Source organism: Lissotriton helveticus, chromosome 7 (assembly GCF_964261635.1).
Source record: "Lissotriton helveticus chromosome 7, aLisHel1.1, whole genome shotgun sequence".
NCBI lineage: Eukaryota > Metazoa > Chordata > Amphibia > Caudata > Salamandridae > Lissotriton > Lissotriton helveticus.
In genome coordinates, this window is record NC_136068.1 from 1,150,345,544 (window position 1) to 1,150,366,239 (window position 20,696).

Genomic DNA, 20,696 nt, shown 5'->3' on the forward strand with positions numbered 1-20,696 from the left:
TTGACAACCTGTTCCCCACTTTTAAAGAATACATCTCCAACACTCAGATCCCACATCATCCGGCCTCCAATCCCAACATCCTCGACCCCACAGCACCACCTACCACTAACACGCACCTCCTCCCTCCCCCCAGTACTCTACTCTATCACCCCCCGGCTACATACACTTCACACTCCTCAATCCCAGACGCGGATCTCCCCTCCGCCACCAACACCCCCACCCCCACCCCCTCTACCCCACTCCCACATAACCAGAACCCCACACTTCCGACTAGCTTCTCAGAACAACCCACCTCACCTGACTGCACCCCACACAACATGACTCTCTCCCAAACCATCTCCCCCCCACTCTTTGCACTCCCACCACTCCTAGCCCTCACTCTTCCCTCAACCTCCCCCCCCACTCTTTGCACTCCCGCCACTCCTAGCCCTCACTCTTCCCTCAACCTCTCCCCCCCACTCTCACTCCCCTCTACCATACCGTCACCCCCGCAACGCGCAGCCTCCACACTTCCCGCAATTGCCCCACCCCTCCTATCACTGATTCCCTGTCCAATAACACCAACACATCACTAATCCTTTCACTCCCCTCCCCCCAACCTCCCTACCTACCCGAACATCAACACACTCACTAACACCTCCAACTCTAACTCCAACCACTTCACTAACACCCCCACCCCTCTCCCACCTACTCCAGTAACCTAGACACCTGCTCTCCTTCAATGCCCACCCCCAACTCCTTACCCAACCCCACGCTGGACATGATTATGTCCACCCTCCTCCAAGTGAGAGAAGAACTCCATACCCTCAAAGAGCTACTCGTCACACACCCCAGACACCCCCCTCCCACCACCACTTCTCAACCTAATAACATATCCCCCTCACATCCTACTCACCCCCCACATTGGACCTCTATCCCCTCTCGCAATACCTCCAACCGCCCCCGACACACTATCAAGACTCTTTCGGACCTTGACATACACACCCTAATCCGCACATATGTCCCGGTTCGCCAAAACCTCTTAGCCACCACACACCTTTCCATTCCTACGATTCTCTCCAACCCCCTCAGGCACCCCACGCAAAACAACAGAGGCTCCGTCCCCAACAACCTCACAAAAGTCCCCCTCACTCTAGATCCCTCCTCCTCCCTCTGCACCCCCAGACTCAAATGCACACTTCTCAACTGTAGATCGGCCCAAAGACACTCCTCGGAGGTCGCTGATCTCATCATTACTTTGAACTTTGACCTAGCCATCCTAACTGAAACATAGTTAACTGAATCTTCTACTCCTATCATGGATATCCTAGTCCCCCCCAACTACTGCATCATTAGACTTGACAGGTCCAGCAAGACAGGCGGTGGAATCGCATGCATTTACAGGAGCAACCTTTCAGTTAATAAAGTCACCGCCCCCTCTCTTACCTCCTGTGAATACATCTGCCTTGATGTCATCAGTGAAAACAAACCTGTATGTTCACTACACATCATCTACCACCCACCTGGGGACAACCTCACCTTCTCCCAACAACTCATGGACACAATCTCAACCAACTCAGGACGGCAAAACACACAAATTTTCCTTGGCGATTACAATCTTCACTGGAATGATTGCAGTGACGCAGTGGTAAATAGCCTCAAAAATTTCCTTAACGCTTTTGACCTCACCCAAATTTGCAATAGTCCGACCCATGACAAAGGCTCTATCCTCGACCTTATCATCTCCAAATAAGGCACTATTCAACTTGATTCAATCCAACCCTGTGACTGGTCAGATCACCATATTGTCACATTCTACATCAATGAAAAAGTTAAACTTAACCCGGTCCAATCCTCCAAGCCCAAAGTTTGGAAAAGAGACCTGAAGAAACTCAATCCAAACTCTTTACCCCCTAACAGCTGCAATCTCCTACTCCCCCCTACCGGCGTTACTGACGTTCAATACTTAACTGACCACTATCTCAACGCGAAGACCTCAATAATCAATGAGGCTGCACCGATGCAACTGAAAAGAGTCTCCACCAAGAAGAGGAAGAGGTGTGGCGCCGCGGCCAGGGCGACTGACGCTGGAATCTGGGGATCAGGGTTCGATCCCCGGCTCCGGCGGCAGGTTAGCCCAGCACCATGCGACTCTGGCCAATAGCTTGCTTAATCTTCCCGACGGCCCCCAGCGCCTAGAGACCCTAACGGGTGATTGTGCGCTATACAAATGTGGAGTATTATTATTATTATTATCTCCAACCCTTGGTACGACGGGAGTCTCAATGAAGATAGACAGGCCATGCGAATGGCAGAGCACACCTGGAGATCTGCTCCCTCGGCACTGCACCTAAAAATTCTGAAGAAAAAGAGAAACGCATACTTCAGGAAAATAAAACGCTCAAAATCAGATTTCTTCAGACTCCAGCTCGACCAAGCAAAAAAACATCCAAGAAAACTGTTCGAGCTAATCCGAACACAATCCAAGGAACAACCCCAATCAGTCGACACTATGGGCAATGCACCTTCCTGTGAAGATTTCTCTGCTTTCTTTAACTAAAAAACTGACAACATAAGGAGCGATCTCCTCATTGACCCAAGCCTTTACTCCAAACCCCACTGCATAACACCCACTGAACCAAAAAACAATGCGACATGGTCATCCTTTGGCACTTACTCTGAAGAAGAAATTGACAGACTACTCAGCAGACCATACAATCACCTCACTGACCCTCTTCCTGCTAACGCTGTAAAAGACTTCACCCCTTTGCTCCTCCCACTCTGGACTAAAATTATCAACAGCTCACTTCAACAAGGAACCATCCCTGACTCCCTCAAAGTTGGACAAGTTACACCTTTACTAAAGAAATCAACAGCCGACCCCACTGATGTAAACAATTACCGTCCTATTACCAACATTCCCAGTCTCGCCAAACTGTTGGAAAAATGCGTTCAACTACAATTGACAAAGCACATAGAACAGTTTGATCTCCTCAACCCTCATCAATCAGGCTTCCGAGCAGGGCACAGTACCGAAACTGCTATGACTCACATAATTGACGACGCCCTCCAAATTTTAGATCAAAACAATACCTGCCTCCTCATCCTTCTTGATCTCTCTTCAGCATTCGACACTGTGAAACATGAGAACTTACTCGAACTCTTAAACACAAGAATGGGTCTTTCTGGGACTGTTCTCCAGTGGTTCACTTCCTTTCTACACAACCGGAGAAAGAACCAACTTGATGTCCTCTCCAGTACCTGTATCGTTAGGTGTCCCCCAAGGATCCTGCCTATCCCCAACTTTGTTCAACCTAGTTATGGAACCTCTCACCACCGTGCTACAAGCATCCAATGTACACTTTCACATGTACGCCGATGACACCCAACTATATCTCAAACTACAATCCCCCAAAGACATTATGCTTCTGAACTCAACGATAAGAAGCACCCAATCCTGGCTTGCCGATAACCACCTCAAACTCAATGCTATGAAAACTGAGTTCCTTCTGATCTCACCTCCCGCGAAAATCTCTACCACTCAAACTTGGCTTAAGCACCTAACTGCACTCAATGTCCAACCGACCATCGTGGATTCAGCAAAATTTTTAGGCATAATACTTGACGCCAATCTCAACATACAGCAGCATATCAGCAAGGCAACTAAGGGAGCGAACTTCCAAATAAATACCTTGAGGAAACTTAAACACTTCCTCCCAGCCAAAGACTTCCAAACTGCAGTACAAGCACTAGTCATCCCTCGCATAGACTACGGCAGCATCGCCCTCTGCGGTCTCCCCCTAACTACAACTGCACCCCTAAGAGCTTCGCTAAACGTGGCAGCGAGACTCATCACTGGATCTAAAAAACACTCACATATCTCCCCTGACTTTCATACCCTGAACTGGCTGCCTTTTGAAGTCAGAATACATCTGAAAATTGCCTGCATGACGCACAAGGCTATACCCCTGAACTCACCCGGCTACCTCACTCAGAAGCTGACAATTTCCGGTGGCTCCAGAACCACCAGAAGCACAAACAATCTTCTGCTGAAGCCTCGAAGATTCCGGAAGGAAAAAACTTACAAACGCTCCTTCTCAGGAATGGTGCCTAGGATCTGGAACTCACTCCCTCCTGAAACCAGGCTCATCTCCACCACTCTTCTTTTTAAGAAAGAAGTAAAAGCTATCCTCATGGCTAAATACACTTGAACTACTACTTTGGATCTTTTAAGACTCTGCGTTGATCTGTACTACTTGTTTGATCTCTTTGCACATTTGTATTACTTGTATTATCGACTTACCTGATTGTCCATGCTCCCTCTTATTTGTACTATTTGCTTTGATGGCCTACCTACCTAACTATGCTCCCTCGTGTACCTACCCTATCACTCACTTACCGCTTGCCTTTGTAAAGCGCTCTGTTATCTGCAAAGATCTTGTTTGCGCTATATAAAACTTCCAAAATAAATAAATACAATAAACCCAGATTTGTCAAATGCAAGCTAAGCTCGAAGATTTAGAAAATCGACAACGTAGACAAAATCTTCGCATATTTGGTATTGCGGAAGGGGCTGAAGGAGCTGATGCTAGAGCATATATTGTCCGTTTATTTCAGAAAACATTTCCTGAGCTATTAGATTGGGATTGGGATTCACAGATACAAAGGGCCCATCGACTCCCATTGATTCAGAAAATAAAGGAAGCAAATACCCCGTCCAATCCTGATCTGTATTGGTAATTTCTTACTCCGCCAGGCTATTTCACTGAAAGCAAGACCAAACACTCCAGTTACTATTGACTCCACTACTTTCTTTGTAAGATCAGATTTAACCCCTTCCATGCTCATGACAAGGTCAGCTCGTCATGAGGCACACTGGAGCTGTGCTAATGACGAGCTGACCTTGTCATGAACAATGGGGTTCTCATAAATCAGCACCCAGCGGGAATTGCCTTAGCACCAATGTGGTTAAGTAAACTTTCTATGGAACGACGCCGAAAATTGAAACAATACATTGATCCAATAAAGGAACTGGGGGGCCAAGCTTTTTTTGCAAGAACCGGCCAAGCTGAAAGTTCTAAAGAATGGTCGTACATATTATTTTTTAGAAGAAAGTGAGATGGAGCAAGTAATGGTTAAATGGAAGTCGGAAAAAACTGGACACTGAGTTTTTCTTTTCGTATATTACCTTTTTTTTCTCTTTATCTTTCTCTTTTTTCTAAATAATGTTGAATAATTCAATAGATATGTTAACTATGAATGGAATTCAGCTGTTTATTAGCTGAACGTGATTACTCTTTGCTTTATTTGGTTATAAGGCACTATATAGGCATCATATGATTTGACACGTGGTTTCTATTGAGATTGTAATATTTAATTGCCGGACCCTCAGGGGCGTGACTCAGTTTTTGCTGCCACCACAGCGGCAGCTGGGTTAATGGGGGGACCCACATGTAGGTACAGGATTGGGAGGGGGTGGGGTAGCGTTTCGCTAGGTAGGGGTGGGGAGGGGGTGATAATCTCTCAGGGTAAAATCGGCATCATGGGGACAAATAGTTTTATAATACTGAGGTGTAGCAAGGCTTATTTGATTTGGTATAAGGGCTTTAAGGATAGGAATATGTATGATATAAGATGTATCAATTAAAATGTTTAGTATGGAATGTGGCGGGTTTAAATAGCAGGATTAAGAGAAGTCTTGTGTCTGAGGAACTCAGAATGTATAACCCTCAGGTAGTAGTAATTACGGAGACTCATATAGCATATAAAGATAGAAAATTATTCAAACAACTGGGATATGATATTTTGGTATGTACTGAATTTAATGCTTCAATTCGGGGGGTGGCAATACTAAAAGATAAACAGCTTAAGGTAGAAATTAATAGAACGTTCACTGACAAGGCAGGTAGGTGGGTAATTGTACAGATAACACTTGAAGGCTGTAAATATACAATTTGTGGGGTTTATGCTTCTAATCAGGATGAACCTAAAATTATTGATCAGATCAATATAGAGCTGCTTACATGGGAAGGGGAGTGTCTAGTACTTGGAGATTTCAATTGTATTATGAATTATAATTTATATATGACTAGACATGGCTCATTTCAGAGAATGCGGAAGACCAGGGCTGCAATTTTAGATCTTGCAGCGACTCATTTAATTAAAGATGCTTGGAGATGCTTATACCCCAATACAGCAGGGTACACTTATTATTCTGCCTCGCACAAATTATGCTCACGCATAGATATGGTTTGGGTATCGGACACTATCCTGGAAACTAGCACTATGGAAATATGTCCAAGAGTTACCTCGGACCATAATCCGATCCTCTTATCATTTGATGATGCAACAGAGAGGCAAAATCCTCGTCCTTTTTCATTTCCCAGATATTTTTTTTTGGATCTTAATTTTTTGAATCAATTAAAAGGACATATAAAAGAATTTATAGATATAAATATGCACTCTGCCTTACCAATGATAGTGTGGGATGCATGTAAGGCAAGCATTCGTGGATTTACGCAACAGTTTATTTGGGGACAAAATAAAGAGCGTAGGTGCCAAAATGAGAAAATGCTTGTAGAAATACTTAATACTGAAAATCAATTATCTGAAGCTTTGTTGCCAAATGCAGCTAATCTGGAAGCTTTAAACTTTAAATTAATTGAATTAAAATCAGCTTTAAAAAATGTGTTTAGGGAAAAAAGCATTAGTAAATTAAAAAAATATCAATTAAATCAGTATGAAAGCGGTGAAAGGATAGGCAAAATTTTAGCTTATAAAGTGGCTGAAGACCGAGCTCAAATGGCTATTAGGGAAATTAAGGGGGACAATAATCAACTATTTCAAGATTCAAAATCAATTTTACTGCAATTTGCATCATTCTATCAAGATCTATATACACTGGAAACTGAAGTTACTGAAGATAACATAAAAAGCTACATAATTTTAAATAAAGTTAAAACTATGGAGGATGAACAATCAGATCAACTTGCGGCGGATATTACACTGACTTAGATCAGAATTGCTATTAATTCCTTGGCATCTGGTAAAGCTGTAGGTGAGGACTCAATCCCTCTAGAACTATTTAAAAATTGTATGGAGGAACTGTTACCGCTATTAGTCAAAGTTATTCAAGCTATTGGTAATGGGGAACATGCTCCAAAATCTTGGAATTCCACTCAAATTATCTTCTTTTAAAAAAAAGGCAAACCACCACATGAGAGAGGGTCTTATAGACCCATCTTGCTCATAAACAGCGATGCTAAAATAGTTGCAAAGGTATTAGCAACCCGGCTGGCACCATTAATGTCACAACTGGTGTCATCCCAGCAACATGGGTTCATTCCCAAGCGGGATACTACGGCACATATTAATATGGCTGTCTCTGCATTTGATGCTGCCCGAACCGAGCCAACCCCACTCGGTATGATTTTATCAGATGCAGAGAAGGCATTTGACCGAGTGGGGTGGGGCTTTTTATGGGCTGCATTGCAGGCCTTTGGTATAAGAGGCCAATTTTTTAAGTGGATTCAATCCTTATATGACCAGCCTATGGGTAAAGTTTGTTATATGGGAAAATGTTCACCTACTTTTTCGATCAAACGTGGGACGCGACAGGGGTGCCCTTTATCACCTTTATTATTTGCCCTGGTAATGGAACCTTTTTTGATTGCACTCCAAAGTCAAGATCTTATTCGTCCTTTTACAAATGGCCTAAACTCCCTTAAAATAACTGTCTATGCCGATGATGTCGCTGTTTATTCCATTAATGTGTCAGAAGCTATGAAGGGCATCGTAGCAGAGGCAGAGAAATATGGTTCAGTTTCTGGATATCGACTCAACACTGGCAAGACTCAAATTATTATGAATCATAAATCATTAAGCCCAGTGATAGGGGTATGTGATGTAGCGACCTATCTGGGAGTAAAAATGTATTTGAATACTGAGACAATAGTTGCATTAAATTATGAGCCGCTACTAATAGAGACTGTTACCTTATTTAAGAAATGCACAAGCTACCTCTTAGTATTATTGGTTAAAATGAAGATATTGCCAAAATATCTAGATCTTTTTCGTTCCATCCCTCTTCAGGTAAACAATTCTTATTTCAATAGATTAGAGGGTATTGTTAGTAGTTTTATTTGGGGGTACAAGAAAGCCCGTCGGGCTATGTCATTACTCAAACCTCCTTTTAATCAAGGAGGACTGGGTTTACCAGATATTAAATCCTACTATTGGTCCGCTTTTCTGACCCGTTTTCGAAGCTTGTTGATCCCTAATAAATGTTTATATTTTCATAAATTTTTGTTAGGAATGGATGCAAATATGTTTCTTTATAGGTTAAACGACCCCAATTATTTTAAACGGGTAAAGTTCAAGACGGTACGGGACACTGTTAATATATGGCGCTCCATTCTTGTTAGGAGTAAAGTCTCTCTCCTCCATTATAGAACCCCTCTTTGGTTTAACCCGGGTCTACCAGAAACATTTCATGATTCAGCTGGTCTTGTACTATCAGAATCCGGTATTAAAATACTGGGAGATTTATATGATCACAAGGGGTTCTTTACAGTTGAAAAGCTGAAGGCGTGTTATAATCTATCAGAGGGGGCTCGGTTTAAACACTATCAGATCAGGGATTACTTTGTGCGGAAACTGGGACTCATTATTATGTTAGATTCTGAAGTTTGGAATTCTATTTATAGGGAAGCTGATAAAGCATTGATCAGTATTGGGTATAAAATCTTCTCTGGTTATAGTACTGACGATGCTATAAAACTAGCTGAAAAATGGAGTAGTAAGTTGGAGACTAATGTGCCTTCAAATTTGATAACTTCTTCTTTAAATAGCCTAAATCTTTCTGTCCAATCTTCTAGTCTCAAATTGCAATTATTTAAAATTATATGTCAGTTGTACTATACGCCAGACAGGATTCTTAAGTGGGCAACAAATAATAACACCAGTGATCGCACGAAATGCCCGAAATTTGACCTAAGAGCAGCTGATATCATTCACATGTTTTTTACCTGTCTGTACCTTGTTGAATTTTGGAATGGAGTAGCCAAAGTTGTATCTGCAAAATTATCTCGTCCAATCATATTTACATCAATGGATGTGCTGGTGGGTATCACTGGGGGAACAATGCACATTGTGATCTGCTGAATATTTTAATTTCATGTGCTAGATTGGTTATAGCTAGGGTTTGGATTCAACATAATCCACCTACGGTTATGGAATGGTGGAGCCTTGTTAAGGAAATATAAAATATGGAATCTGCTCTTGCTACAACAAGGGGTTTAAAAGCTAAACGGAAAGTGGAAAGAATTTGGGGACTTATAATGTCATGATAATTGTTGATTCTCTCTTTTTTTTTTACTATTAATTGCCCTTACTGCCTTTTTTTATTATTATATATTGCCTTGCTGATGTTACTTTACTGTATCGATTCTTGTTGATTATATAATGAACTATTTTTTCTTTGTTATTTAACTGTCCCTCATGATGCAAATAAAAAAAAATTAAATAAAAAAATAAAAGCATACCAGTTTTCTTTAACAACTTACCTGGGGAGAAAGGCATTTCTTCTCTGTTCAATACCAGATATCGTACAGCAATGGTAATTGAAGTAAGACGCAAACCCATTTGTATTGAATGGCTAAATGCCACTCTGAAATTTCTAATCAATGAAAAAAGTAAAAATGTCTGGGGAAAGTGGATTGAATAAGGTGGAAGGATGGCTGCAAATGAAGTGGTAGAATGGTGGGAAAGATTTAAAAAAAGATGAGTGCTGTCTGAATTAAGATGATAGAAAAAGCCAAAAGAACAAATGGCACAAAGAAATGGCATAAAGAGAAAACACAGTGGGTATACAACAGTTTTTGGGGGACACTCACTAACAGAAAGGTGGTTGTTTATAACTCAGTTCCATGCTGCAAAGATAGAGCAGCCCGAAAGGCATGAGGAGATCCTTTGTTGGGCAGAGCTGGTGATTCAGAAGGCATGGATAGAGAAAAGATTAGTAGAATGCTGTGCAGTTTGAAATGCATTAGATAGATTAGGGAGTATGTGGATAGACTTCATGTGACTGTCATAAACCATGTAGATAACGTTGGCTACATGGCTTAGTGCAATTTCAAATGAATCAAAGGCACAAAAGCCTAATTGGGCAGGTTAGAGCAGACTGTTAGAAATGTCACATGTAGTAACTTAACTGAAAACTAGGCACTACAGTATCTTGGAGAAGAATGGGAACTGTTATGCTGGTATATAGAGGGAGTTATCTATACAGACTCGGGTTTGATCCTCTAAGGCTTATGGGGGAGGGGTCATTGTATACACTATAAACGGGAGGTTCTCCCCTATTCACAATGAATCCAAACTTCACTTCTGGTTAACACAAGAAAACTGAATCATGTATAAACTATGTTTGTAATATTTCTTAGCACATCAATAACATCTAAGAATAACATTTTACCATCGACATATTACTAACAACAAACTGTACATAATGACAAACGATTACACAATTACACAAATCAAGTGTCCAAACAAAATAAGACTAATGCTTATTTGGCAAAAAAAGACCAATTCCAATATTCTTTTAGAAAAAAAGTATTAGTGCTGTCCCTATACGGGAGAGCCACTGGTGTTACATGACTAAAGTCATGGGAATTGTGACACATCCAAGCGTCAAACTAAGAATAAGAACAAGTGTAGCAAGTGAGCCACGATCATTCCACAGGAGAGTGGTAAGTGTGCAGTAAAATGCCAGTGGAGCATTTTGGAGCACAATTTCCTACATATATTACTTAAGCATGGTTTGGTACTATACTGTCAATTTCGGAAAGCACATTTTCCATAGAAACAGCCACTAAATACGCACAGACATGCTGTATTACTGATTGAATTATATGGTACACGAACAATAATGTGTGGAAATTGGGTTTCAAGAATGTTTGCCATTTGCACTTCACCCAGTAAAGTTAATAGATCTTTTTTATCATATTAAAATCTTAGTTTCTAGCATATTTCAGAATCAAGGTAAAAAGGGCTTCATTTGTGCTTTCCTTTCTGTTGATATATGTTGAATCATTTGTACAGTTGATTTACAGGAATTTAAATGTTATTGTGTGTTAGAAAATACTGACATCCTACAGCCTTTCCTTTCACATTCCTTGAACTCCAGCACAATAGTCAGATAGTTCCAAATTTGCAGTCAAAGAAAGAAAAGTAAGCACCAATTTTACCTTATAAGAATAGCCAGCAATTTGACAGACGACCTACCCTGACACCTGACTTGTCTTTGAATGCACAGAAAATGCGACAAGATCAATTTAAAATGTAATGGGATCTTTATTGCTCATGCACCATCTGAACTCCGGCATGCTGCAGCACTCCCCCACCGAAACTTCCAGCGCATATGGTTTGTGGGCTGAAAGGATCAGGTAGGGCACATAAAAGATTTGCAGACTTGGCATGTACTAGATACCTAGAGAGGTGCTAAAGTAAAAAAACAAGCAGAGTGCGATCAGAAGGGTGTAGGAATAAAGATGATGTGGTGTCAGTAAGGAAAGAGTAGCAGGGGTGTCCCTAATAGTAATGGTGATTGAAATGTATGATGGAAAATCATTGGCTGACACTGACAATTGAGTGATAAATGTGTGTTATGGGGAGATTAAGTTGTTGGCATTTTGTGGATGGGACCAACGTGAGAAGATGTGGTTTTGAAAATAGGTAGATTTACAATTAGCTAAGCCTATGAAAAGTCTGCATTGGGCATTTTCATGAATAACAACATTTTTCAGTATTCTGATCATGCTGTTTCCAAGCAAGCATTGCCTTCTTAGTTTTCAATAAGAAAAATTTGAGTCTTATGGTTATGGATTTTCAGGTGATCAGGTGCACAGGGACAGTGTGTATTAAAACATTTTGTAGGATATGGTTGGTTTGGTCCAAAGTTATGATGTGCTGTGGAGGAGTGTAGTCATTTGGTTCAGCATGGGAGGAAATCTGAAGAATAATTCTATTTGAGATCGGGGCGGATGATAATGGAGAATGCAGCAACGACAGTGACCATAGTTGGTATTATGGCATGACGAGAAAACGAAAAATCAATGACAGGATGTCAGACATTTAGGGCTCAATTGCGGGGGTGGTCTGAGGACTGCCTGACTTGTGAGGGCATGGGGACAGCAGTCCAGCCACTGCCTCACCGGCAGTCCGACCGCCCTATCAGGTCTTTAGAGGTCAGACTGCCATTGTACCATCACAGCTGCAAGGGAACTGCCATTCCCTGGCTGTCCCATGGTGGTCTGAGGGCCGCATTATGGTTGGTGGTGCCATGTGGCAAAACCAAGCATATTACAACTTTCCTCACTGCCAACGTGGTATTGGAGTTTCTTCCTCCATGAAAAGACTGACAGTTAGGAGAGAAAGAGGTGTCTTTAGAAAAGCGAAGGTTCAAAACATGTAAGTACACTGTTGAGGTCTTTGGCAATGACCTGAAAGCTCCTTGCAAGCAATTGAGAGCAATAATATTAGCTTTGAAGGTATAAATACTGATGTGAATTGGAATTCAAAGGAGGAAGAAGGGTCATTGCTATAGACGTAGGGATGGTTGTGAGTGAATGTTGTGTAGAATGCGGACTCTTGAGGAACAATATGCAGCAGTGAATCAAGATATTACAGATAAGGACTAGTAATTTTAGGAAGTGTAAGATATGTGGATATGTTTGATATCATCTTCGTGTTGGATTGTGATGTAATGTTTACAGTGGTTATTTACTTGATTACTATTGATTACGCAATGACTTGCAAAACTGCTCAGATTGCAGTACGGCAAGCAGCCTGACAAACACAAAGGCACGGTATCACATGATTTAGGGCCTGATTTAGGCTTTGGCATATTGCGTATGTACCATCACCATGGCAGAGTACTTTACTCCATGACAAGGGTACTCTTCCCACCACATTTAGAGATGTTCGCAGGTCCAACAGACATCTCTTGCAATTCCAAGATCTGCTGTCACAATTGTTTGTGTAAGTGCATTGAAAGTGTAACAGACGGTTCTGTCAACATGACATTTACATTTTTTTTCCAAACATTAGTTTTTTTTTTAAAAGAATGACCCCCCCATCACCATGGGAGTTTTCATGATGGACAATGAAAACTTGCCATTTGGTCACGCACTCTGAACTGGACAGGACAATAAATGACAAAACTTCTGATGGTCCTTTCTCTGTCAGGTCATCAGATGTGTGTGACGGTGCTATAGAGTGAGTAGTCTCTGCTGCTGGCAGACTGAAGGTCTGCCTAACGGTACATGAGATGGGTGGACCTTCAGTTTGATGTAGAGAGTGCTCTGCTGCATTTGAAATCCAGAACCCTTTCTGCCAAACACTTAATCAGGCCCTTAGATTTGACAGATTTAAATTACTAGCTAGTTGCAAAACTATTTACTCGAAACCAGAGAGAGAGTTTCTCTCATAGTTTAGAAAGTTTCAGTTGATTTGACCTTACTAGTGCCATCTGGATCCTAGCCATTTGGCTTAACTACGTAGAGTTAGAAAAGAGAATACCTTGATATTGAGACTTGATATCTAATTTGCAATTTACTTTGAGATAAGAGTAAGCAAATCATGTTTACCTGCAATTTAAGTTACTTTCTATGTAGCATGAAGTCATCGAAGGCATTTTTTCATCGCAGAAAAAAAAGCAATGAAGCAGTCTATTTTATATAGATAATTTGTGTAGTTTAATGTTAACAGTGACAACAACATTGATTGCTTCTAGGGAAACATGTCTGCTATGCGGTGTCTTCTGTGAGGCATCTCGCTTTCTGACATTGTGTTTTTCTTTTTTAGTTGCTGCTTTTGGGGTCTTAATATTTTGATACACTAAGCTTTTATGCACTTTCACCAGGGCAAGTTTTGGAATCATACTGGACTTTGGGGGCAATACTAGAAGCTATTTTTAGAGTCTGGCTTTATTTAAAGAAACTGAGGTGGTTATTGTCCATGGAGTGAATGACTGTAAATCTTTTGGTTTTGAGAGACCAAATATTTGTTTTTGTTTCCTTTGATTTGATACATTCAAATACAGTTAGGCCATGGTAATGTCTGGAGCATGTTCTAGCGAAATTACATGTTGCTCACATTCCATCTGCATGGACTATATGTAAGCTTCAAGTTATAGCTGACAGCTACCTATAAAGATTTGCTTTGCGAAGTACCTTTGCAGTCCCTTCGATGTCCCTTTGAATACTCCTGGTTGTCAGACAATAAGTTATAATATGTTATTACTGAGCAGGCAGGCAAATGGAATAATCTGCTAATGGGCTGTAGAGAATGAATTTACGTTTTTAGGTTATAAAAACCTATCTTTTTGAGAAACACTTAATTTGTCAGCTCTTGTATTCCACATGGACATATCCACTCAAAAGGGTTTGATCTAAGTCATTATTCGCAGTCTTCTATATTTAGCACACGAAATTAAAAATAGAGTAACTGATAAGATTTAGTATGATAGCCTGCGTAGGGTTTGGGAGAGAGCAGGACTATGGAGCTACAGCAGAAGAAAGGTAAAATAGGAGGTATTAAACTACAGCGCAATTTGTAACGGTGCAACAAGTTAGAGGAAGACCCTAAACCTCTGTGAAGTATGTACAAAGAAACTGGGCACGTTTGGTAATAAACAGTATTGATACAATGAGAGTACATACACCAAGACGAGAAGAGCACCGCGAGGACCACGTACCCTCAGGTCCCTGCCAACCACAAACGTACCTGCCTGTTGCCAGCCATACCCACGACCATTGAGAAACCAGTAGACCATGTCGGAATTATCACTGGCATTTCGATTCTCCTTTCACGTCACTACAGCCCTGAAGAGTCACAGGTTTTGCCCTGTTGACTAAACACGTGTCGGCTGGCGTTGTGTCTATTCAATCTGAAGAATATCATCTATATAAACAATCTGTTTATTGTACCACCGGTGTCAACTTTCATTTATGTACTCTCATTGTATCAATACTGTTTATTACCAAACGTGTGCCCAGTTTCTCTGATAAGATTAAGTAGTTGGTGGTCAGTTCTGAGATCATTAATGTGAGGGTGCTGCATTGTGGTACGCATGTGAAGTTGCAATATTATTTCCTACAGCACTTCATAGCGTTTTTGTGTTAACGTAAAATTTTCTGATACTTCTAGATGTGCTTCTGCTTCTTGCTGATTTCCCTGCTGAAGAAGCCCAAACTGACGAGCATTGTTGGGTTCCTGTTCACTCTCACCTTCGGATGCCTAAGTCTAATTCTTCTGATTGATAAGCTTCCATCACCTGTGATGTGGATACTGAATATTTTCCTCAGCCCATGTAGCTTTTCCACTGGACTGTCCCAGGTAATAACCCACTCACTGCCGTTCTGAACCATGTCATATGTTTCTTTGAAATGAAAACCTTCTATTCTCCAACACTATCTTTTATATATTCACATGCTTGAATCATTCTCCATCAGGATGGCAATCCATGGTATAATTAAATAGCACTACATTTATTTATTTATTTATTTATTTTAAGTTTCAACAATGTTTATTTGGGTCACAAAATTACATAGCTACATTATGCCTACAACCCGGGGGCCGGCAGGGTCATAGAATTAACATAGTGCAATATCAAACACAGCTTATACGCCGACAAACCGGGGGTTCGGCAGCGTAGATTTATGAAAAACAAAGCATCATACCAATTGTAATAGCATAACCACTGCAACAAAAAAGGATGAATGTACACAGAAAGAAATTTCAATGCTCTGTTGACCAATTGGCGATCATAGTGAGATAAAATGCCCTAATTACCCCCCAACCCCTTAACTACACACAACTGCCAATATACATTGCATCTTAGCATATCTACCCAGACAATATTAATAGTGAAGAGGACACAGCGATCAGTTGTCTCAATGAGCAGCCCAAATGCCCAATCAGGCCGTTTCTCTGCGGCCAGCATTCCAAAGTCCACCCCCTAATCTTTCGTTCCTTCTATTCTAAGAAAATTCTTGAATCTTCTAACTCTCCAAAAGAACTATTCAAGATGGTCAAGTATTTAGCTAAGAGTCCTAGGGATGTAACTTTCACTCCAGATCAGTACTTTGTGGAGAAATTAGCCCAATTTTTCCAACATAAGGTTCAGGCAGTTTACAATGATCTCCGCTTGGCATCTGGTGGCGAAGTAACCTGCCATAAAACTGACCGGCCATATGTTACTTCTGAACTCTCCCAATTTTCACCGTTAAATAATACTCAGGTTACCACCCTTCTCTTACAGACCAAATCTGGATCTCCAATCGATCCCTGTCCCCCCTACGTACTACATACAGTCCCGGAACCAATTAGCTCGGCTCTTACCCCGCTTCTTAACATTATTCTAAGTTCCGGAATTTTTCCCAGTAGCTGGAGGAAAGCTTGCATCAGACCTATTCTTAAAAAGGAGTCATTGGACCCGACTGAAACCAAACATTACCGCCCAATCTCCTGCCTGCCCCTTCCATCTAAAATGCTTGAGAGTGCTATGAATCGGGAGCTCACAAAACATCTAGAGACCAACCATCTACTGGACCCTACACAACATGGCTTCAGAGCCAATCACTCCACCGAATCTGCCCTGATCATAGCCACCGAAAACATCCGTAGGACCATGGATGATGGGGGAAGAACCGCGTTGATCCTATTGGATCTAACGGCGGCGTTTGACACCGTTAACCATAAGGTCCTTGTGAACAGACTGCGGACGCTGGGAATTACGCATACTGCCCTAGCCCTTCTCGAGTCCTTCTTAAACGCCCACACCCATCAGATCCACTGAGGGGGCCTTCAATCAGATGAGTTCCATCCCCCATATGGGGTCCCTCAAGGATCTGCCCTGTCACCTACGCTTTTCAATCTTTATGTGACCCCCCCTTGCGGTTCTGGTTAAATATCATGGCCTGCATCTGGTTTCATACGCCGACAATGCACAATTGGCTGTATCTCTTGCTCAGTCGGTGGAAACCACGGCAGCCAGTTTTAGAAACTATCTGTCAGATGTAATGAATTGGATGAATTTACACTTTTTAAAGCTCAACACCGAGAAGACAAAGACCGAGGTGATTGAGTTCGGCCAAAAATCTTCGATTTGGAGCTCCCTATGGTGGCCCCCAGAGGCTGGCACCTGCCCGGCGCCGGCTACCAATGTTAGAAACCTGGGCTTCATAATGGACAAACATCTCTCCTGCACAGCCCAAATTAGTCAGGTCACCACGGCTTGTTTTTTCACTTTGAAAACTCTTAGGAAAATTCTGCCTATCTGCCTTTTTCCCTTAGGAAAACTGTGGTGGGGGCGTTGGTAATGTCCAGGGTGGACTATTGTAACGCCCTGTACATAGGAGCAGGTGAAACACAACTTGCTAGGCTCCAATCAATCCAGAACACTGCGGCTAGAGTCCTGCTTGACCTTCCAAAAAGACATCCCACCTCAAAAGCTATTCGAGAACTACATTGACTCCCCATCAGGCGTCGAATTCAATTTAAGGCCATGTGCCTGGTTCACAAATCTCTTTATGGCAACTCTTCTAAGCAGCTTTCCAGTCTTTTTCCACGCTACACGCCGGTGCGTACTTTGAGATCTGGTTCCTAGAATAAAAAGAGCCCATTGGGGCGGTAGATCTTTTTCCCACCAGGCCCCCAAGCAATGGACCAGTCTGCCTACCACACTGCGCGCAGAAAAGTACCTAGCCAGGTTAAGAAGGGCCTTGAAGACCTGGCTCTTCCAGTTACCATAATTTCTCTCTGTCTGTCTCTGGTGTCGGTCCTGAACAACCTCAGGGAGGGCCTGGACCAAAATAAACATCAAGCCCTGGTGCTCCTCGATCTCTCCGCCGCTTTTGATACGGTGGACCATTCCATCTTGCTTTCACGTATCAGAGCGGCGGGAATCGGGGGCTCAGCACTAGTGTGGCTCTCGTCCTTCCTGCGGGATCGCACACAGGCGGTTCGGCTGGGAGAGTTCATGGCAGCCCCTTTGAAGATCACTTGTGGTGTTCCCCAAGGTTCCTCTCTATCTCCCTTATTGTTTAATCTCTATATCTATCCTCTTATCTTTGCACTTCAGCAGCTGGAGGTCGCCGTGTATAACTATGCGGATGACCTCCAGCTGGTCTTCGATCTTTCTTCTTCCCCTCACGCTATTTCTAATTTTCAATCTATTATGATTTTTATCAGGGACTGGATGAGCCACAACCATCTGAAGCTGAACCCAGACAAAACCGAATTGGTGCTCACTGGTGGCTCCTCCAGTCCCTGGAACTCTTCCTCTTGGCCCTCCACCCTTGGTCCCCCTCCCCTCCCCTCTTCTACGGTCAAGACTCTTGGTATAAAAATTAACAACCAGCTCACCCTTCACTCACAAATCAGTTCTGTTGTTTCTTCTTGTTTTCTGATGCTCCGAACTATCCGCACTGTCTCCCGTTTTTTTTCACCTCTGGCACTTAAACTTATCATGTCTGCCTTGGTGATCTCCCGGCTAGACTATGCCAATGCCCTGTACAACGGCATCCCGGCATATAGTCTACGCAAACTCCAGCTTGTGCAGAACCAAGCAGCCCGGCTGGTGTATGGTCTTCCCCGTTCCCACCATTCTACACCACTACTGAAAGCGTTGCACTGGTTGCCTGTCCGGCAACAATCTCTCTTCAAGATTGGGTGCATGGTTTTTCAGGCACGGCAGGGAACGGCCCCTGCTTTTATCTCTTCCCTCTTAACAGATTATGTCCCTGTTAGACATCTTCGTTCTTCCTCTCAGTCCCTTTTGCAGGTTCCTCGCTATACCAGGAAAAAATGGGGAGGCTCCAATTTCTCAGTCTTAGCCCCTGTATTTTGGAACTCCCTTCCTGACCATTTACGAGCGATAAAACAATATTCCCTCTTTCGCAAGGGCCTGAAAACCTTTTTGTTTGTCCAGGCCTTCCCTCTCTAACAATCCTCTTTACTTTGCTCTGCATGCTGCCAAAAGCGCCAAGAAACCGTTATGGTGTATGATGCGCTATACAAGTTTTTTAAATTCAAAATTCAAATTCTTACCTTGTGTCCTATAGCGCCAATACGCCTCGGCATAAGAGCGCTTTACAAATGGTTCAGTCAGTCAGGCATAGTCATATCTGCACCGCCCTTCGCCAACCACAATGCGTACGGTTCCCAGAAGTCTGTTGGCCTAGAGCAACAGGGTTGCAGTTCCCAGTAACGGGTTAGCTGATCCTTACAATATGTGACAGTCTGCAACCAGCCTGCAATAGTAGGTGGCCTCTCCTTCTTCCAATTCACTGCCACTTGTCGCTTAGCTAAAAGCAGCAGCATCGCCACCAGCTTGCAAGAGCCCAATGGTATTTCTTGAACATAGCCCAACAGTGTCACCAGTGGGGAGGGTGGAATCAAAATGTCCACTATTTCGCCTATGTGTCTGAGTACTACCAGCCAGTAATTAGCTATCTCTCTACATGACCATGCCAAATGGAGGAATGTTGCATCTGCGCACCTGCAACACCAGCAATTTGAGTCCTCCCTGATGTTCATACGTTTGAGCTGCACTGGAGTACAGTACACTCTATATAGAAAGTTAAAATGGATCAGGCGGAGTCGGTAATTTGGAGAAAGATGTTTTAGCTTTCAGATTGACTAATAACTCTACTGCGCTAACGGGAGCACTAGTGATGCACTCATGAAAAAGTGTATTATTTTTTGGTAAACTTTTAAAAACTGATATCTTTTAAACTGTTTGATATTATTATTTGTAATTGAAGTACCGTGATTGTCGCGCTACTCCCCGGTCCACCGCAGCGATCTTGTGCTGTTTGTGTGGAGGGAGGAAAGCGCTAGTGTTGCCGGATCGTTCCTTGTTAGGCAGCCTCTTTGCCAAGGGCGACGGTCTAGTCTCCCCGCACCTCCCTGATTATAAAAGGGTCGGACCTCAAAGCGGTCGAGAGATTGACTAATAACTCTACCGCGCTAACGGGAGCACTAGTGATGCACTCATGAAAAAGTGTATTATTTTTTGGTAAACTTTTAAAAACTGATATCTTTTAAACTGTTTGATATTATTATTTGTAATTGAAGTACCGTGATTGTCGCGCTACTCCCCGGTCCACCGCAGCGATCTTGTGCTGTTTGTGTGGAGGGAGGAAAGCGCTAGTGTTGCCGGATCGTTCCTTGTTAGGCAGCCATTTTGCCAAGGGCGACGGTCTAGTCTCCCCGCACCTCGCTGATTATAAAAGGGTCGGACCTCAAAGCGGTCGAGAGATTGACTAATAACTCTACCGCGCTAATGGGAGCACTAGTGATGCACTCATGAAAAAGTGTATTATTTTTTGGTAAACTTTTAAAAACTGATATCTTTTAAACTGTTTGATATTATTATTTGTAATTGAAGTACCGTGATTGTCGCGCTACTCCCCGGTCCACCGCAGCGATCTTGTGCTGTTTGTGTGGAGGGAGGAAAGCGCTAGTGTTGCCGGATCGTTCCTTGTTAGGCAGCCATTTTGCCAAGGGCGACGGTCTAGTCTCCCCACACCTCCTAACCTTTATAAGCCTCCATCCCTAGCGCAGCGGGAGCGCCTTAGACGCGCCGAAGAGGCGCCAAAGAGAAGCCAGTCTGTGCCAGTCCGCGTTCAGACGCTTCGGGGCTTCGTGGCCAG

At 42.7% G+C, this 20,696-nt stretch overlaps 1 protein-coding gene across 1 annotated transcript in view; it reads left to right on the forward strand.

Moving 5' to 3' along the window:
• The window catches only part of LOC144770056 (ABC-type organic anion transporter ABCA8-like), a 2,854,033-nt gene that overhangs the window by 533,846 nt on the left and 2,299,491 nt on the right, over positions 1-20,696 (forward strand). The window contains exon 8 of the mRNA XM_078654287.1: positions 15,187-15,375. Within this exon, the coding sequence (XP_078510413.1) occupies positions 15,187-15,375 (189 nt within the window). The remainder of the gene's footprint in view (positions 1-15,186; positions 15,376-20,696) is intronic.